The 21702-nt window shown below is 39.6% G+C and overlaps 1 protein-coding gene across 5 annotated transcripts in view; it reads left to right on the plus strand.

Moving 5' to 3' along the window:
* Positions 1-21702, plus strand: part of STAC (SH3 and cysteine rich domain) — a 149064-nt gene that overhangs the window by 115758 nt on the left and 11604 nt on the right. For all 5 annotated transcript variants that reach the window (XM_025461372.3, XM_049099864.1, XM_035705131.2 and 2 more), the window contains 4 exons: positions 707-771; positions 2626-2714; positions 16416-16467; positions 16563-16700. In XM_025461372.3, the coding sequence (XP_025317157.1) occupies positions 707-771; positions 2626-2714; positions 16416-16467; positions 16563-16700 (344 nt within the window). The remainder of the gene's footprint in view (positions 1-706; positions 772-2625; positions 2715-16415; positions 16468-16562; positions 16701-21702) is intronic.

Genomic DNA, 21702 nt, shown 5'->3' on the forward strand with positions numbered 1-21702 from the left:
AAATATTTTGAAGTTTAAAACTAAGGTTTTAGGGGCGCCTGGGTAGCTCAGTTGGTTGAGAGTCCGATTGAATTTGGACTCAGGTCATGATCTCAAGGTGGTGGGATCAAGCCTGACATGGGGCTCTGCACTCAAGAGGGAGTCTGCTTGAGATTTTCTCTTTCCCTCTTCCTCTGCCTTTCCCCCTAAAATAAATAAATCTTAAAAAAAAAACTAAAGCTTTAATGTGCAAAATAGAATATGGATATCAAGAAATGAAGCAAGATATTAAAAATGAATAAAAGAATCTGGTATTTAGAAAAGGTAATTCAAAACCAATTAGTCCACACCCACCGTGCCATTAACAAATTATTTGATACATTCAGTAGATGAATGACATTGTTTCAAAGATGAATGAAGAGAGCTACCAAATAAGGCCAGGTTGTGAACACCCAATGGCCAAGTATTCAGGAGGATGAATGCTTGCTGGAGACATGGACATGGGTGTGGGCATGCAGAGAAAGTGGTCCATGGTGCCATGTAGGGAAGCAGGGGAAGCATCACGTGGAAGATGCCATGAAAGCTGTGTCACTAAGGATGAGGGAAAGGCTGTGAGAGGAGGAAGGTAGAAGCTGTAGAACAGGGATTCATAACACCACATCTTTGATGTGATTCCAAACATGGTGACTGGATTCATAAAGCACCTGCCTTTTCTTGTCTCCTTCAGTGTTTACTTATCCAGAAAATGGCACTGACGATCTCAGCCACCAAGCAAAGAACATAAACCACCAGGTATTTATCACGATGTCAACTGTAAAAAAACCTATTTTACCAGAAAAAAATATGGGTTTATTCAGAAATGGCAGAATATGTCAATGCAGGACAAGTAAGCAATAGCAAAACCATAGGCAATTCTCCCCAGGCAGAGCAGGGAAAGGCTCTTTTGCAGAGGAAGCGGGAAGCTGGGGAGGCTGCTATAAACAAGAAGTCCATGGAGGAAACTGAGAGCTCTAAGTATAGTGGCTTTTCACTGACAGAGCTGAGACTGCCTCTTACTGGCTGAGCTGTTAGCTTTCCCTCCTTCTGCTGGGATAGTAAAAGTAGTGGCTAAGGTAGCATCCATAGCAAGGTCCCTCTCTTTCTATTGGGTCTAAACTGACCAGGATTGATAGGGCATAAGAGCTCCCCTGCCCATTGTCCTGACTCCGTTTTAGTGAGGTTTCCCTTAATTAATTTTCACGGATGTCACAGAAGACAGACCAGGCAGGGTCCTTAGATCATACTGCAGATCACTACCTGAGTGGGTTATGAAATCGAGTTAGTCGGTCCCAGAACAGAATAGAGTGTAGAAGAGAACAGAAGAGAATAATGTGGCATAATGTTCCATAGCATAGTTGGCATAAAACTGATAGATGTCACCAAACAGAACTATCACAGTGCATCAAAGGTAAAAAGGATAAGTGTTGTGTTGTAGGCTTTTTGTTTCCATAGTATATGTTCTATACAAATTGATATAGACTGTAAAGTGTATAGATTATATAATTACTTAGTCTATTATGACCATATTTTATAGTATTGAGTGTATATTTATTATATTTTATGCTCATTTATATATTATACAACTATGTGTGTGTGTGTATCATTAGAATAGGATAGACTAGGACAGAAATACATAGCATAAGGTACTTGACCTTTGGATAGCAGAATAAATCGAAGTTGTATACAACTTTTATTTATGTCTCAATATGTTTATCATGTTATTATATATTTAAGTATACAATTATATATTACATATGTAATTTCATATACATATAAATAACATGTTAAACAATGATATGTGTATATGTTACATGTTATATTGTGTATTATATAATAGTAATATACAATTATATTTTATTTATTATATATTATAAAGTGAAATGTGCTATTTATATAGCACTGACATTTATTTGGATAATAATAGTAGGTAATATTTATATAATACTTACAAGACTCTTGTATAATCTATACATTGGGGACAACAGTTGAGGGCTGTTTTGAGTTTCAAGTATGCTAATACATGTATCATAATGCCCAGCACACACAGTAAGTCATCAAAAATGGTAGCTTTTATTACCATTATTGCAAAGTTTCATGGTCAGGAGATGGCGATTCTTTGGTAGAAGCGAAATCAGTCTGATGTCCAAAACTATGCTTTTTTCACAACATACATGAACTAATTGCCAGCTCAAAATACCTGAGTCCCTTTGATAGGCTAGATACAAAATTTTAGGCTAACTGACAAAAAGTCAATTTTTAGAAGTGGAAGTCCTTCACTACTATTCATATGTCCATTTTCCTATAGAGCCAATATTCTCATTCTTGGGGCCAAGCCTGTCACCTTTCATGAACAACTATAGCAAAGAAAAAATTTGTTTGAAGAAATTTGTAGTTATTTCTGAAAAAGATTTCCACATAATTGGTTTTGGTTTCTAATGAAATCAAGCTTAACTAAGAAAATAGAAAATAAATCTATGGTTGAAACAAATCCTCAAATAATAGATATTTTAAAACTCATGATCTGTACACTAGAATTACATTGCGCTCGCTTATTCATCTTCTGTTTCCTCCTTCCTTCTCTCATTTTTCTTTTATTTTCTCTTTCAGGGATCTCTTTCCAAAGAACCATTACAGATGAACACCTATGTTGCCTTGTATAAATTTGTACCACAGGAGAATGAAGATTTGGAAATGAGGTAAAAAGAAAAAAAAAAAGAAAAATTTAAGAAAAAGGAAAGAAAATTTAAAGTCAGTGTTTTTCATGTAAAAAAAAGTTAAATTAGTACTACATCCTAATGCTATAGAGCAGTGATTCTCACCCATGAGCTTGCATCCAGTGACCTGTCAGGCTACTTAGCAGATTACCAGGCCCTATCTCTGCAGTTTCTGATTCTGCAGGCCTGGGGTGGGGCTTGAGAATTTGCATTTCTAATTGGTCAGCAGGTGGCTCTGATACTGCTTATCTGGTACCACACTTTAAGAAGCGCAATTTTAGTGCATCAACAGAACTGCCAATGGGTGTTTGCATGAAGCTTGAGCATCAAATGCACTTGGCATCCTGTGAGTCCTAATAGGGAATCAATAAATGTCACTAATGCCCAAATTCATGTGGATTGAAGGATCAAACTAAAACCATTTGTTTATCCTTTGAGAGGCTGGCAATTCCCCCTGCTGCACACCCTGAGCTGTGCTTTCATTTCAGGATCCATCCCACTTCATGGTACCTGAAACCCAGGGGAGGATAAGATGAGCTTTGGGACCCTCGTGCAATCTGAAACTCTCTCCTGGTTGGCAGTTTAGGTTGCTTTTTTTTTAGGGGTAGTGAAGCTGGAGTCCATGCTGTGTTCACATCCTACCTGTTGGGTGACCTTAAGCAATTTATAGACATTTCATTACTCTGATTTCCTTACTCAAAGAAGAATAACAGTGACCTCTTTAGCCTGAGGTATTTTTGAGGATGAAATGAATAATATTCATAAAGTATATAGCACAGTGCCTCATCATCGTAAACCCTCAATAACTGGTAGTTATTACCGTTTTTATAATGTGATGTTCACTGGCCTATCTCAAAGAAAATGCTTTACTCCTCATCTCCATTCATGACCCCAAAACATAAGAATTTGGAGTTTTTTTAATCCTAGAGCAGGATAGAAGGGGCTGCTTTTCTAGTCAGATATTCCCTTGGAGATAGGTTCTTTGCTCTTCTGAAGAGAACAGAGAGCTAAAGTAGTCCTGAAAACTATTGAAATGCCAGAGCATTAGGGATGGATATAGCCTCCATTCCAAGGTCAACTCCACTTGTCTGAATATCATGGAGGCCAAATTACCAGTTGCCAGTCACTCCCTTCCCATGGCTTCTGGAAGATGTTGTCTCTCCGCCTGGGAGCTCTTTAGACTTCTCCCCCTCAGGCTGTGCCATTTCCCAGGTACAATCCCCCTCCCACTTGCCTGAGTGTGGTTTTCCACTGCAGTGAAATCTGCCTGTCCTCTTTCTCTTTACCCAAAGGCCCATAAAAAGAAAGAGCTACCAAAAAGTCTCCAATTAGCCCTCCTTTCCCGGGGTTCCATGTGCCATGAGGTCAAGCCTAGCAGCTCATCTGCCCCTCATCCAGCAAGACTCCATAGGCGAAGTGTATATCCTGCCAGAATCTGGCTCACACCCAAGGTCAGCTTGGTTTCCAGTATTCATTTGCCATCTTCTTCCAAGTGATCCTTGGGCCTTCCCAGAGCAGAGTTCAGGGCCTGAGTCCTGGCACCTGAGATTTGTTCAGACAAGTAGGCTCTTGTAATCTTAGTTTTTTCCATCATTGAGTAAGAGTCCCTGTGTTGAACTCACTGGCTGGAGCTGTAAACAGACTCAAACAATCTGGCATCAGTGCAAGCGAAGATGATGGCATTTACCAAGTGAAGACCTGTTCTATCAGAGTTATAACAAGCCCTACAGGTTAGAGCCTGCCTAGGGGGTCACTGCTGGGGGGCTGCCTTGCCTTCAGCTGACTGTCCACAATATACTTTCTGCTGATAAAGACAAGGGTGATGTCTATTCACATTGCAATAAATACAGTTTATCGTGTCCTTCTTAAGGCTGTTATTTGGATATCTAGAATTTATACTGTACCAACTTCTGTCAATCCCACCATTTTATACTAGAAGATTATTCTGAAGTCAGCAGATGAAAGAAACAATTCCAGAGAAATATAGGATGTTATTACAGTACTGAGGAATGACGTCTAGCTGCCTGGTGGTGGTCATAAATTTTTGTGCATATTTTAGACAGTTGCAGGTCATTAAAAGTCAAGTTGTCTGGTCACGAATCAAACGTTTACAGTCTGCTCTGAGGAAAACAGGACTATTCATTCCCAGGAGTGAAATGCCTGTATTACATAGACTGCAAGATTGGAGTGATAAATCATACTTTTCCCTTTTTTCATTTTTCTTCCTTTTTTTTTCCAAGAGATTGTATGTTCCCAATTTAAAAAGCTAGGCACTTGATTTACAATGTGTAAAGCCATGCTTTGGGGATTTGGTATAATTCCTTAAATGAACTCGGGCTTTGTGAATTATCCTTTTCTTCTCATACCATAAGGTAGAAAAAAATTCCTTTTAACAGAATATCATTTTTATCCACCTTCATTATCACCCAGGGGAGCATGCAGGTATTGTCCTCAGAGCAGAGGACAAATGAGGTGAGGGCACAGGAATGTCTGCAGTGTAAGCTTGAGGGCAAAGAAGACCCAACTGGCAAAGCCAACAGCTGTAGCTCAGAGCAGCTGAGTAATTGCTTCACCACTCATCCACTATGTATCTCCTCAGGAACAAGGAAAGTTTTTCCACCAACAGCTAACAATCCAGACCTTTCTATTGATCTCCAGATTCACATCCCTACTTGCCTACCCTGGAGTGGATGGCACACAGCAGCGTCACCCTCCCTCCCACAAACATGCTCTTGGGGTGAATAATATCACCTGTCTACCCAGGCTTCAAGCCAGCCACTAGAGGCATCCCTTTACCTTGTGCCCAAAATGTACTTAATATTCAAGTCCTTCTGGTTCTCTTTGCCTGAATCCATCCCCATTTCCATCTCTCCTTGGACTCGTGTAGCAGGCCCTACGTGGTCTCTGTGTTTCCAGTCTTTCTCCCACCCCTCTCTTCCCATCCTTTTTGGGTGGAAAAGTCTCTAATGTGACAGCACAGTGTATTGGGGGACATCCAAACTTGGGAATCAGATAAAATGGGCTCCTATCCTAACCCCTCTACTTTCCAACAATAGAGCATATTACCTAACTTTCTGACCCTCTGTTTTGTCATCTTGAAAATAGGAATAATAAGGCTCTTAGGGGATCACTGTGATTAAATAAAACAACAATATGTGGTCCCTAGTAGGAGCTTGGTAACATCCATTCCAGTCTGTTCTGTTTACTCCAGAAGTGGATACTTCCTTTCCAGAATTAAGAAATGAGAGACAAGGGGTGCGTGGGTGACTCAGTGGGTTAAGTGTCTGCCTTTGGCTCAGGTCATGATCCCAGGGTCCTGGAATAGAGCCCCACATTGGGCTCCCTGCTCAGCAGGAAGTCTGCCTCTCCTGCTCCTGTTCCCCCTGCTTGTGTGCTCACTCGCTCTCGCTGCCAAATAAATAAATAAAATCCTTTTAAAAAGAAAGAAATGAGAGACAGAGGAAGAGAGAAGGAATTTATCAACATGGATTCACTTACTGTTTAAGAATAAAAAATGTGGACATCCTTGAGATGGATTTAACTCCCAGCCAGGCCACCTACTAGCTGTATGACTCCCATGAAACCCAAAAATTTACGTAAGCCATCTGAGTCTCTGCTTTTTCATTTATAAAAGGAGATAATCATTATGCCTGCCTCAGGTCTGCTCACAACACTCACATCTTTGCTTAAAAGTCTACGATGTCCTCTCAAGACAACAGTCTTTACAGACACCTCCAGGACCAGCACAATCTCATCCCTGGAGACCTCTCAGCTTTGTCTTATACCATTCCCTCCCCTCCACACTGGCTTCTTTCCTTCCTCGTACAAAGTGAGGTGCACAGTATATTTTCATACCTTCTGAATTTGCATCTTTTCACAATATGTTTTATTTCCAAGTCTCTGGACCTCACTAACACTACCCTAAGGATATACAGTTGAAAAAACACAGTCAAAGGCTCTCTCTAGCCTTTGAGCACATCCAATGTGACTTCGTCCAATTTATCCAGCCAAAAGGAGGCTGTGAGACCCTGTCCCGCATCTTCTGAGTACATTTGGCAGTTACTGACTTATAGGTATGACATTTTACCACTGATGTGAAAGATGTGGTGCCAGCGTTCATGGGATCCCCTGACTGTCACTGACAGTTTGAGGTCTGATAATATTACAGAGCACCCCATTCCTCCATCTGAGTGAAATGAGCTTGTATAGTAGATAAACTTCTGAAATTAGAGTCTTAAACAATTTCCACATTAACCTTTATTATCGAATTTTTTAAGAGCTTTGAAAATTACACTTTATGGATGGCCAGCTTAATACATGAATAAACCTTTTTAAAATGCTACTTGAAATACAAATGGAGAACCCCATTATAATCAACACTGGCATTGTTATCATATATGCTGCCTCATGAGTACACGTAGGCTGTGTGCCCAATCACCCTTCTAGCCTAGTGGGTGAGTATAGTGTGTGATACACTTACATATGCACATACACTCCCACACACCTGCAGTCAGATATACACACAAAGTCACATTCATATGCCCACGCACACTCAAATACACATTCATTCTCATGCACTCATACACACACAACACACACATAGTTAGCAAGAGCTTAATAGCACATGCTTAGCTTTTTGCCTTCCACATTTACAATGTAACCAGTCCCATTATCCTTGCTGATTTTGGGTTCAGAAGTCTGCAAAACGGTCTTAGAGCCATTGCTTATTATTCACACCAACACACATTTTAACAATCATTAAGAAGAGGACTTAGTGGTTTGAGGGTGGGTGACTCAGTGGGTTGAGTGCCGGACTCTTGGTTTTGACTCAGGTCATGATTTTAGGGTGTGGGATCAACAGTATAGGGCTTTGCATTCAGTGAGAAATCTGTTGTCCCTCTCCCTCCTGCTCTGTCTACACACACACACACACACACACACACACACAAATGTGCTTTCTTTCTCAAATAAAATATTTTTTAAAAATAAAAATCAATAAGAATAATTTTTCTGGCTTTGCTATGCTGGTATATCATGTAAATAAGCAGCAGATATAAATAACTCCAAGTAAACACAGAGCCATGAAACATCAGGGCTCTCAAATAAAGGATAGGAGTAAATAAAGGATGAAAGGGTTCAGATGCATATTCTAGTGACCATATAATGCCTATTCCAAAGAATCCATTTTGGCTTTCCACATCTAAGTCATTTTCATTTTTATTAGTTCTCCCCAAACAAATTTATATGATAATGGCCATGTTTCATAAGGAGGAGAGAAAGAGGAAAAAAGAACAAAGCTTAGGAGCCAGGAGAGGGAAAGAGGGAACTGCTTTTCCAATATTATTAAATTCTAAAATACAAATTAATTCTCACTTCAGTGTGTGTCCGGACACCTAAATTTGGGGGCCTTCAAAGAAAAAATGTATTTTCTTTTGTAATCCCAAATAAGGATTTAGACTCTTGAATCACCAGCCTCTTTCTTGGAAGCAGTGAGTCTATCGGGTTTTTCTGTGGTTGAGTCTGAATGAAACCAGGCAACCATTCGTCTCATTAGCTAATATTCACGAGAACCTCTGGAGATGGGATGGCCTGAATTCATCTCTTTCTGATTTTTTTCAAAGCACCACTTGAAATTGAATTAAAACTGAGTTTAACCCTTGTGTGGCTATTCTCAGGATTCAATTCATGTCTTCACTGCTCACCACGTGGTGAATTAGTATTGATTGGCTGCTGGGTGAACAGTTCACAGACCCTCAAAGAGCTCAAGTGGCCCCTAGGCTGGAGGTGAAGGGCCGAAGAGTAGACAAGAAAGCACACCCCGGCATGAGGTCTTGTAGGAAGGGAGGTAGTTCAGGATGCTGCCACAGCATCTCAAGAAGACATCAAAGCAGCCATGGGAGGCCAGGGAAGGCTTTGCAAGGAGGTGGAGTCACAACCAAGCCAAGGCTCCCAGCAAGAGATGACTTGGAGGGCCTGTGCAGCTTGGTTAGTGAGCAGTCATTCTCTTTCCAGTCAGGAAAGGATAAGGAAGGATGGGTTCAATGGCAGAACATGAGAATGACTTTAAGAAGTATGAAATGGGGGGCAAATGCGAATCCCATTACAAAGAGGTAGTGCAAATTCATTGCAGGAGCAGGAACCTATTTTCATAACTACCCACATTCCAATCCTCATTCTGGAAGGACTGTCTTCAACTTTAGTAGAGCTTAGTGAATGGACACCTAAGCTATTTAGTTCACATCCAATGAGAATGAGACAGTCTATGATTCTTTACCAAAGGGGGTAAATTGGGAGAACCAGGGCCAAGAAGTGACAGGTAGAAAGTAGAGGCCCAGGCTGGAACCCAAGGAGGCAGATTTTCAATCCACTGGTCTTTTTCCTACCCCAAACTTTTTGTCCTGCATTGACTGTGTGGGTATTCTCTCCAATGAGGTTGGCAATTCTTTCTAATCAGCAGATTGAGACAATCCATTAATATATTCCATGTTGGCCATTCATACTCCTTCTTGGTTTATTAAGATTGCTAAGTCTTTCTAAGACCAGGAAGTTTATTATCTATAGAATGTGTTCATGAAAAGTTATTCTAGTTCACTACTAATTTTTTAAATTAAGGTGAAATCATGAGTCTATACAAATATAAAATAAACACATGTCAAAATTTTTATTTGACTTATTAATTAGTGAGAAAACCAGTATAATGTTTATCTGGTACAAAGGAGGATTCAAACATCACACATACATGGGTGAGCAGGAGTGCTGACATGAATTTACAAATACATGCCGTACTGGTCAATCTTCAGAAGCAACAACTGGTTATATCCCACCAGACACAGTTCACTTGCATTTCTAGGGACAAAAGTCATTTGCATTATCACCAATTTTCTACAGCTTGTAGAAAATATGTAAAATAGCCCAAAAACAGTGAAAGGGAGAGATGGCCAGAAAGATGAACTGGACACCAAGATCGGTAATGTTTGTGCCCATTTGAGAGTCTTTCACAGTTTCCTCAATTTTCCCTGACGTCCCCTTGAATTCTTTTCATAAATCTGTGAAGTCACCCAAGCAGTTAGTATTTGACAGAGGAGAAAACTATGGTTGGGATTTTCAAACCACTTCTCACCTCCTAGAGAATATTATTAAAATAGAGATTCCTGGGCTCCCCCCGCCCACCAGGCCTAGAGGATCAGATGCCACTTGGAGTTCTGAATGGGTAAGTGTTCCCCTGGATTCTGAGTATCTGCCAGACTTGAGAGCAGCTGTGACATCCAAAGGTACGCAGTGGGCCAATGACAGACCCAGGACCATAAGGCAGGCTTCCTGATCCCTGGTCATGTTCGGTATTCCCGTCCACATTGGGCTTTGGCCTGCAACTTGCGTGGCTATGTCCTTCACTCTGTAAGGCTTTATAAATCCTTCATAAAATAAGAAAAGGAGAGCCCTTGAGACAGAATAAGACCCCCTTGGTGTCTCGTTTCCATTCTCTAAGTAAATTACTGCTTGGCAAATGCATCAACTTAATTAAAACTAAATGTAATTCTAATGCACCAATTTGATTTAAAAATAATCTTCACAGTCACCAGGACATCAAAATGCAATTAAGGCTATTTGAGGAAAGTCTCTGATGCATATTATGTTCTGAAGCTGCACTATGTCAGGAAACCCAGACCCTCCTGAATGCCACTAATGTGCTCAGCAGCCATCTTCTCACTCAGATGCCTTTTCCAATTAGGTTCTGGAAAGCGTGATCCGTGACAGTTCAGGAACATTTACCAAGTCTCATCCAAATGGTCCTTTATCTGAATGCTTTTTCTCCACACCAACTCTCCGGACTTGGGGAAATGCAGGCAGTCTCACAGATGCTAGGTTTAAGGCAAAATCAACCTGGGATTCAGGAGCTCCTCATTACCTACCCATGTGCCCAGACTGTAAAAGGCTCTGGACCAGAATTATGGAAATTGAGAAGTGGGTCTTGTGAAAAATTAAGCAGCAGATCTGAAGTTAATGGAGCAATTTGGCTCCTTTTTATGTTCCCGTAACCTGGTTTTTCCAGGACATCTCCTTTGGCTGAATGACGCAGGTTGCTGTAAGATTGATTTGGTTTGTGTATATTTATTTGGTTTTGGTTGGTTGGTCTGTTGGAGCTTTGTTGTTGTTGTTGTTTGGTTGGTTGATTTTTTGTTCCCGATGAATAGAAAAGGGTAAGAAATATTAAAGATATCTGAAAGTACTTGCAGAGTAAAACGGGCAGTTCTGATGAGTTTCACAAGGTTTGGGTGGTTATAAGAGACAGCTTGATTTAGTGGTTTAGTAGTGGATTCAAATCCTGCCTAAAACTGGTAAAGTCTCTCTGAACCTTCTTACTTGAGTGCAGATGGACGTGGCCATACCCATTTCATTCAGTGAACCTGTTGCCCTCTCCAGACTGTTTGGCTCTCCTCCTCTGCTATTCCAACACCTCCGTCACAATCAACCACTGAGTGGTAGAGTAATAACTCCAGCCTCCAGCTCTTGCCACACCTTTCTTGTCACTACCTGGAGTAGAGGGCAAGAGGGATGAGTGGATGTAAAAAGAGGGAAAAACTTTTTCAAAGCTCTGAAACACACTGAAGCCACTTAAAAGGCCAAAGATGATTTCATGAACCAACCATCCTTGCCAAAAACCTAAGGGAACACCCACTTAAAAGGTAAAAATCACTAGATCTTCAAACTTCCAAGTGAAAAAAATTATACTTTCAGGAAGAAATTAGAACTTTGAGCCTTTATTTCATTGAGTAAACCAAAAGAAAAGGCCAGTTGTGGTACTCTGATCAGTCAAAGAGAAACTATGCCTCTACTGTTTATGAATTGCATTGTATTTTATACATGTATAATTCTTGGGTACTGTACAGCAAAATGGTTACCCAAACTTAGGATACTCTGATTGAATCAAGCAAAGGGAAACTTTTTTTTATTTTAATATTTGGGGGCCTGACAAGTTCATCCCCAGGAATTTGGAAATAGAGTAAATTATAGACTGCACATTATGGATCAGGGACATAAAGTCTCCTGAAAGAAAGAGTGTAGCTGCTAGACCAGAGCAGGACTTTGGAGTGTGACAACCCAGAATGAAAAAGAATTGTTCCATGAAGAGAGGGCTGGTCAGCCCAGAAGCAGGAAACAGTTGGAGACAGAGAGTCATGAACTGGCAGTGTCCATCCTAAGACCAACCAGGGAAAGAGGATTTTTAGGCATTAGGCCTCCATCCCTCCAGGAACAATGGAAAGACTCTCCCTAGGTAGAATGAGTGGACAGAATGTTTAGACTCAGCTCTTTGATGGCAGGACAGATTGCACCAACACCAGCATGGGAGAAGACAACTAGGTTGAGAATCGATTGAGCAAAGAATACACAGTTCAGCGTGGAGGGCTGCCACCCAGGGCCACACGGCTTGCAGCTGGGAGTCAGGGGAAAGATTACTCAGGCTATAGGGCAGTTTTTGTATGGCCAGCAGCTGGGGTTAGCTGGTTTTCCAGGCTCCCTGCGGGTTAGCTCATTTGAATAATTTCACAGATTCCAGGGCATAAGGGCTGTCCCTAGTTGTCTGCTACCTGGCCCCAGGAGCAGTTAAGGCTGGGGCTGGTGCATCATGGCCTGGACTGTGAAAGTCCGAAGGGAAATAGTTGGGGTATTGACTTAATCAGTTGCTTAAGGGGAGCTGGCTGACCTCTAACCAGAGTTTGAAATTGGGTCACTTGCCATGAAGGAAATACAAATCAAAACCACAACGAGATCCCACCTCACACCAGTGAGAATGGGGAAAATTAACAAGGCAGGAAACCACAAATGTTGGAGAGGATGCGGAGAAAAGGGAACCCTCGTACACTGTTGGTGGGAATGTGAACTGGTGCAGCCACTCTGGAAAACTGTGTGGAGGTTCCTCAAAGAGTTAAAAATAGTCCTGCCCTACGACCCAGCAATTGCACTACTGGGAATTTACCCCAAAGATACAGATGCAGTCAAACACCAGGACACCTGCACCCCAGTCTTTACAGAAGCAATGTCCACAATAGCCAAACTGTGGAAGGAGCCTCGGTGTCCATCGAAAGATGAATGGATAAAGAAGATGTGGTCTATGTATACAATGAAATATTACTCAGCCATTAGAAACGACAAATACCCACCATTTGCTGCAACGTGGATGGAACTGGAGGGTATTATGCTGAGTGAAATGAGTCAATCGGAGAAAGACAAACATTATATGTTCTCATTCATTTGGGGAATATAAATAATAGTAAAAGGGAATAGGAGGGAAGGGAGAAAAAATGGGTAGAAATATCAGAAAGGGAGACAGAACATAAAGACTCCTAACTCTGGGAAACGAACTAGGGGTGGTAGAAGGGGAGGAGGGCGGGGGGTGGGGGTGAATGGGTGATGGGCACTGAAGGGGGCACTTGATGGGATGAGCACTGGGTGTTATTCTGTATGTTGGCAAATTGAACACCAATAAAAAATAAATTTATTATTTAAAAAAAAGAAATTGGGTCAAGACACCTCTTCAAAAATAAATTTAAAATATCATAAAACACACCGTGTTTTTATCTTGTTAGCCTACTCAGATGCATTGGCCTAGACCCCATGTTGAAAAGGAGTCTCAGTCTGAGTGCAACTGCAGTGGAAAGAGTGCCGAGATTGATGGGTGATGCCAGGCAGGGGCAAGGGGCAGCGCAACACCCCAAGGGCCACAGGTTTGCTGACCCAGATAGCAGAGCATTGCTGTCTTGGATTCAAGTGCTGCCTGGGGCAAGATCCTGCCTGCAGAGAAAAAGAGGCATTAGCTGTCTCCATCAGATGATTAGAGTAATTGGCTAATATCAGGAGTCTACTCTTAGGCTTTATAACTGCCTCCCATCTATTCCCTTCATAGCCCTTATGACAATTTGCAGTTATATATTCATCAGTTATACATATAGACTATATTCTTCTTATTTAAAACTGTATTAAATGTTGTATTATATATTTGCTTATTTGTATCCATCTTTCTCACTAGAACATTAACTCCAGTGAGGATGTTATTCTCCAAAGAATACCCAGAGTTGACATTCTGGAATATTTATTGAATGAATGGATAAACAAACAAACAAACAAAAATAATAAATAGTTGAATGTAATTCTCCTCTCTCACTAAGCAATTTTCTGGTCCTGATGGTGCTCTTTTATAGGATAAGACAATCCTCATCACACTGTCAGGAGAGTGTCTGGTATTGCTCATAATATTATAACTTGTATTCAAGTGAGTGCCTTGTTCTAATATGTGGTTTAGTTACCATGGGTCATGGTAAAAAATGGGTGTCTATTTAGACTGTAAAACCAAAGGTTGGATCCAGACAGCATCCTTTTTCACCATTAGGAAAAGGTACTTCTCCCCATCTGCAGCTTTATTCTCTACTTCCAGTTTCTGCCAAACCATCAGCAAAGTCATTGTACTTGATATTAACACATGGTTTCTTAGGTTATTAGGTTAAGTAAAATCTGCTGGAACTAGAAAGATTTTTCTACATCAGCTTTCATCCTTGCTGCTTAATTAAATCCCTCATCTGGGAAAAGAGTGATTTTCAGCCATCTCGCTTTCTGTGGCATCAGCATGGAACTGTGACTGTTGAAATACCAAAATGCCACTCATGTTTAATGCTTCAGGTGCAACAAGCCTGTTCTATTTAGAATCCCCTATGAAGATAGATATTAACTGAGAATTGAAAATGACAGCAGAGGAGATTGAATCAGAGTAGCAAAATGAGCCCACGGATCTACTTCTTCTCTTGCTCCAATCCCTTAAAATGTCAGGAAATATATTTCTCTAAGAATACATCCATAAAAGTACTAGAAAACAAGAAATAATGCTGAGACCCCAGATTTTGAGAATTTCCAGGCAAACTGTAGCAAACAGTATTGAGAATAGTGAAGATGCCTAAAGAACAAAGAATGCTCAGGCAAGAGTAACTTTTAGGTGTAGGGACACATTCATGGAGACACTGAACTCATAGCAAATTCATTGAAGAACATGAGGGTGTCTCCAGTGGCTTGATTGCACGAATGACCCAATTCTTCACCCTTTCTTGTGCTCCTGCCCTTTGCCATGAGACTTTCCAGTTTCTGTCACCGCAGGAGTGGAGTCTCTATCCTGTCCCTTGAGTCTGGGCTGGCCTCATGACACGCTTTGCCCCATAAAATGAGGCAGAAGTGACAATGTGTCAATTCCAAGCCTTGCTGCTCTTGAAATTCTGGCATTGGCATGAATGTGCAAATTAGCTTTCTGGGGTACAAGAAACAGATAATAGGGCAAAGTCTCTCCAGACATCCCAGCCAACAGCCAGCCAACAACCAGGCATGTGAGCAGCTCATTGAGGTTTTGTGGCTATATGTTTTGGTGAATTATGATGGCAGTGTATAACTGATACAGACTCCCACATTACTGTTTATAATGAGCAACAGGCAGCAATGGTGTTTGTTTGACTCCAGAATCAAAGGAACACCTGTACTCAGAATAGAGGGAACTCATGCCTAAGGAGGCTTTCTCTGTGAGCACAGAAGTTTGAGAAAGAAAAAGAGCTGTGTTTAGATAACTCTAGACCCCAGATCATCTAGAGAACAGGGGAAGGGAATGAAAAGGTAATGGTACTTAACAGGATAATAAACTGACCTCTCCCCCACCAGGGTTAGGAGAGCCATCCTGTTTTAGCCATTGAAGTAGTGGTAGGACACCCAAGACAGCTTGCCTGCTACACTTCCAACCACCCAAAAATGAGATGCCCCAATCAATGCACCCTGCTCTCTTAAACAGAGCCTGAAATTAGCCCTGGCACTTGGGAGAAAGACCCAGTGCAGATGCAGATGTGTGTAATAGCAGAGAAGTCCACCCAGCGGTCCACACCTATCCACCTCTGTTTTTAGTCATTAATGTAAAGAAACAACCAAGAAAAAGAAAAGAAAAAGAAACAACCAAGAAACAAAGATGTTGAAGAAAATCCTCTGACATGAAGGAGAAGTGATAGTATAAAGCAGAAGCCAACCAATTCTAGAGGAAACAAAGAATTCAATAAAGGAAAGAAATATTGTTTTAAAAATATAATAATATCCTCAGAAAGATCCATTATAATATCATAACAGAAAGCTGCAAAAGTGAATAGGAAACTATCAGAGATAATAAAAACCCTTCTCTATATGTAAAAATAAAGCTAATATTGGGGCACCTGTGTGGCTCAGTTCATTAAGCACCTGACTTTTGATTTTGACTCAGGTCATGATCTCACATTTGTGGGGTCAAGCCCCGCATTGCACTCTGTGCTCAGCACGGAGTCTACTTGAGATTTTCTCTCTTCTACATTTGCCTGTTCTCCTGCTCTCTCTCTCTCTCTCTCTCCCTTTACCTCTCTCTCAAAATAAATAACTAAAATCTTTTTTAAAAATAATGCTAATATTATTTTTTAAAATACAGCATGGAAATAATACTTGTTTTGGATGTGCAACAAAACTATTTTCAGGGGTAGGGAGAACTGGGAAGAAGTCATGTTTATTTTACTTCTATTTATTTTAGGATTATTATGAAATAGTTTAAATGAAAAACTATTACTTGTGACTCTGAAGTGTCATCTTTTTCTTTTTTTCCCCCTCTCCTTCCCTGCTCAATTTGTTCACTCTTCATTACAGGCCAGGAGACATGATTACACTTCTAGAAGACACCAATGAAGACTGGTGGAAAGTAAGTATTTTTCTTTCTTTTAAAAAAAATCATTTGGTAACTGAAATTACAACAAATGCTATAATTGTGGATGCATGCCTTCTTTTTCCTTTCAGGGGAAAATTCAAGACAGGATTGGCTTTTTTCCAGCCAACTTTGTTCAGAGAGTACAACAAAATGAGAAGATTTTTAGATGTGTTAGGACCTTCCTTGGGTGTAAAGAACAGGGGCAGATGACACTGAAAGAGAATCAGGTGAGTAAAGCATGCAAGCACATACCAGGTATGACCAAAACAGAGAAAGTCACTAACAAATAGAACAATACAAATAAATCAAAATGAATGGAGTCATATTCAAAGTATTCACTTTGAGAAAAGATAATATTCAATCTGGTGGTATTATATGGTGTGGTAGGATCTACACCTGCAAAACCACAATGTCAGGAAGCTCACTTTGTAGTATCTGTTCATAAAAGGAAATGTACATAACATTATAGCAGCAGAGTAAGGACATCTGTCTGGTCCTGATGCTTTTCTCTGAGGACCACTGGTCTCTGATGTGGACACAGTTTGAGCTCTGTACTGGTCTTCACCAATGCATGGTTTATTTTTCATAGTTTCTTAGGAATAGTTTGTTTACTTTGCTGAGGGTTCTACAGTTCATTGCATTTGCCTCCAGTCACAAAGACTCTTCTAAGTGAGGCCTCTTTGTCCAGACTCCAAGCTTCTGCCTTTTCACTGGAACTCAAGACACCTTCACATTACTGCATAAAATATAGTCAGGACATAGGTAACCAGACTATCTCACACCAGTGCCGGGTTGTCTCCCTACACTAGAGGAGTCTGGCACCATCTTGCTCTGGTGCCATGTTGAATGTAAAGTTCAACATGCAACAACAAATAAATGATGCTGTCGATTTCCTGAGAAGTGACATATGAACCCTTTGCATGTATATGTCTTCAAGCTCCTTGCTTCTTCCATCTCACCCCTAGAATGTTGATATAGACAAAGAGACAAGACACACACAGTTCAGCTCTTTGTCCTAATTCTGCCTCTCTTTGCTTTCTTCCAGCAGAGAGAGGGCTTCCCACTGCCACTTCCTCTCTGACTCCAACTCCCTTCATGTCATATCCTGTATCCTCACTATAAAGTAAAATAATACATAAGACCTCCACATTTGCTCTTGGTGTATTTGGCGATGATCTGAGAAATCAGACATTAGAAATTTCTTCAGTCTTCTAATAAAGTCTCACAATTAACTCAAATTTCCAATTTTGAAAGCCAAAGCCTTGCCTTTCTTTCTGTCTCCACTTTTGGTATGATAATTCTAATATTTCCTAAGACAATTAATGCCTCTGGTCAGAACTGATGAGGCTCACCCTACAAAGAGGTACAAAATGAAAAACATAGTAATAATTTTAATACTATCCCAGGGTACCTGGGTGGTTCAATTCATTAAGTGTTTGCCTTTGGCTCAGGTCATGATCCTGGGGTCCTGGAATCGAGTCCTTCATCGGGCTCCCTGCTCAGAGGGGAATCCGCGTCTCCCTCTGCGCCTCCCTCTGCTTGTGTGTTCTCTCTCTCTCTCTTTCTCAAATAAGTAAAATCATTAAGAAATAATAAGAATAATTTTGATACTATCCCCGTTCAATAGCATTGCCCAAAACATCTTGAATGTCATTTTTATAATTGCCTACAAAGATAGTTTCTAAGTCCCATAAGATTTTATATTACTTTATATTTATATTACTTCATATCTGATTTATAATTTTTAAAAATTGGTGTATCTAACTTGATCAACAATTTTGTATGCCACATATAGTGCCAAATATTTGATCATCTTCAAACTAACAAGTACACCCTCAAAGAATAATAATATACTCTTCTTTTATGGCTATTTAAAAGAAAAATCTTTACATCTAGCCCCTGGTTCACAGAGAAGGAAAGAAGAAATTAATACAGTCCTAGACACTGCCACAGTAATTATTACAAGTATCATTATTATTACTTATTATTTATATCATAAGTATGTATGTGTGTATTTATGTCATAAACATATATATATGTTTATAAAGTATATGTAACTATATTTTACTTGAGATCCCACACATGTCCTGTGAATTTTATTGATTCATTATTCACTATTTATATTTCATAAATAATGAAACAAAGGTTCATAGAGGTTATATGCCTTGCTCAAGGGTGCAAAAACCTGGTAAGTATCCAGGCTGGAACTTAAACATAGGTCTGAAAACTCCAAGCCAGTGCTTTCCACTGAGCCATGTGCCCTGGACAATGTGGAACAAACTTAGAGCAGTACAGTACCATCTGCATAGTTTGGCTCCCAGGGAAGGTAGATGTTATAAACAAGTGTTCTAGGACCGGAGAGCCCCTTGGAAACAAATTCTTGCTCCTCTAAGTACCCTCCTGGGTCATCCTTGATTCCAGGCAATGGAATGAATCATCCTTGTCAGACTGAGACCCCATCTCTCGTGCCTCACATGCCCCACACAGCAAACGGGCACTTTTCCCAGCTGGGTTCCATGCCAATGCTTCTAGCTTCTCCAAGTTTACCCACCTATATATTTCCTGTTCCAAAAACTTGGAAAGTCTTTTAAATGAAATAAATTCAAGGAGGATATCCATCTTTATTGGCAAAGTTTTATTAAATAATTTTGCAAGCATGTTTGATTTTTTTCTTGGAATAATCTTGTGCTTCCCCACTTGAAATTAAACATTGTTTTTGTATTATTAATATACAAGTCAGTGAAATCAGAAGACAAATTAAAATTTGCTCAACCTGATCAATTTCCAGAAGCAGAACATAAACTCAGTGATTCCTACTAATTCCTTGGCTCTAGTCTCCAAAATTGTCTTTTCTGTGAATAAGTTCACACCTGCCTTCTCCACATTCATGGTTGAACTGACAATCTTCCAAGATGGGGGTGGGTGGGGGTGTTCAAGACACAACACAGCATTTCAGCCTAAACCAGGAACCAAATGGATCTGCCCATAATCTTTTCAAAAAGTTCCATAACCCCTGATATTTGTCCAGCCTGGTGTTTCTGGTCGTGTGGTTTAGACCACCTGAATCAGAATCACCTGGGAGCTTGTTGAAAATGCAGATTCCTGGACTCCAACCTAGATCTGCAGAACTTCTCAGAGTAAAGGCAGGAAATCTGTCTTTTTACAAACCCCCCAGGATCAAAGCTGAAGTTTGAGAATGAGCTTCACTTCCATTATCTCACTTTTAAATCCTATAGTAGTCCTGTGACAGCTGAAGGTATTTCTATTTCCATTTACATACAGGTCCACGAAAGGTATGGAGGTCTCTAGACCTACACAAATTCTCTGTTTTCAATCTTTGGCATCAACAAAGCAACCAATTTTGAAAAAAATGTCAGCTACTTGACAGAAGATTTTAAAGATCTGTTATTGAGAAATTTTTTTTAAATTTGGCTCCACTTTAGTGTCCTAAATAATTTTAGGTATAAAATTTCAAAACATGCTGGTCAAAATGAGGAGAGTATAATGTAGTAACAAGAATGCAGATTTTCATGTCCTACAGAAATGGATCCATATCCTCTGTGATTTTTGGCAAAGTCGCCTCTGAATGTCAACATCCTTATCTGTGAAATCAGTGTAGTAGCTCCTCCCTCTTTACATGGGGTGAGGGCTAAACATGATCTGTGAAAACACCAGGACAGTGCCTGGCCACTACCAGTACTTAGCAAGGTCCCCATGCCACCAGCATCATTCAGAGTGAGTTCCAGATCGTCAGCAATGGCCAGTGAGGCCTTAAATTACCTAGTAAGCATCAGAAAATAACCAGTATGACATTTGCAACTCTAAAAATATAGAGACAAATGCTCTTTAGCAGGAAAATAGGAGAAATTTGATTCTGAAAATAAATGCAGTATATCTCTTTGATCAAATCACATTTCTGCCTCTGGGGCTAATTTGTCTAATAATTATTATATTATTTTTTTCACAGAGCTCTTGTTTCCAAATAGAATCAAGTTATCCTTTTGTTGTGAACACAGCTAGAGTTTGCATTAATGCCAAAGCATGTTTTCTTAATTTTTGAAATTTAAAAAATATCCTTATTAAATACCACAAAAGTATTTCTTTAAATTCATCCATAGTTCTGCTATCCCAGGAGAACTATTTTTATTGATTCTTTGTGTTATGTCAAAGCTTTAAGGAAAAATAGACAAATTATTTTTAGATTACAAAACTAAAATGCATTTATTGTGGAGAAAATCTGAAAAATACAACCAAGTATAAAGAAGAAAATAAAGATAGCAGGTAATTGAAGCATCGAGATATTATCAACATAAACAATTTGGCATATGTTCTACCAAACTTTTCTTCTAATTAATATTTTGGTATCATATTCTATTTAGTGTTCTAAGTTTGTGGGGTTTTTTTTTTTAACTTAGTCACTAAATGTCTCTCAAAACAGTTTCTAACAGTTCTGTAACATTTTATTGCATACACCAGGGTTTGGCAAACTGTGGCCTATTGACCTATAGTCAAATCTGGCCCTGTTTTTAAAACAGAGTTTATTGGAACAGAGCTATATTCATTCATATGTCTATCATCTGAAACTGCTTTCGCACTAGAACAGCTGAGTTGAGTGGTTGCAACAAAGACCATATGGCCTTCAAAGCCTAAAATATTTACTATTTGGTCCTTTTCAGAAAAAGTTTGTCAACCTCTAATCTAGATATATAAAAATGTACTTCAATCTTCTTCTGCTGTTGGATATTTCATTTTAATTTTTCCAACTATTATTGATAATTGCAATGAACATTTTTTTTTGCAATGAACATATTTAAACCAAAATCTTTCTTCATGACTCTGGATATACTTCCTTAGGATATACTTTAGAATTTATAGACAAACAGATAAAGATTTTCATAGTTCTTGATACATATGACCAAACTGCTTCCAAAAAGATTGTGCCAATTTCTACCCATATAAGCTATTTGTGAGAATACTCAGGTGACCCCCACATCCTTTCCAGAATTGAATATTACTATCATTGACATCTGTCATTTTAATAGCGTGATAACAATTCATATTAAACTGAATTTCCTGAATGGTTAAGGAGGCTGAAGTTTTATCAGGCATTGGTATGTCCTTTATGTTTATGTACTTTGCCTATTTTCTTTCACTGTTGAAAAAGTTCTCTATCTTTTAAAAATATTTACATCTGATCTACCATATGTGGCCAAAATTTCCTGTTTATCA

This window comes from Canis lupus, chromosome 23, assembly GCF_003254725.2.
Source record: "Canis lupus dingo isolate Sandy chromosome 23, ASM325472v2, whole genome shotgun sequence".
In the NCBI taxonomy this organism is placed as follows: Eukaryota; Metazoa; Chordata; class Mammalia; order Carnivora; family Canidae; genus Canis; species Canis lupus.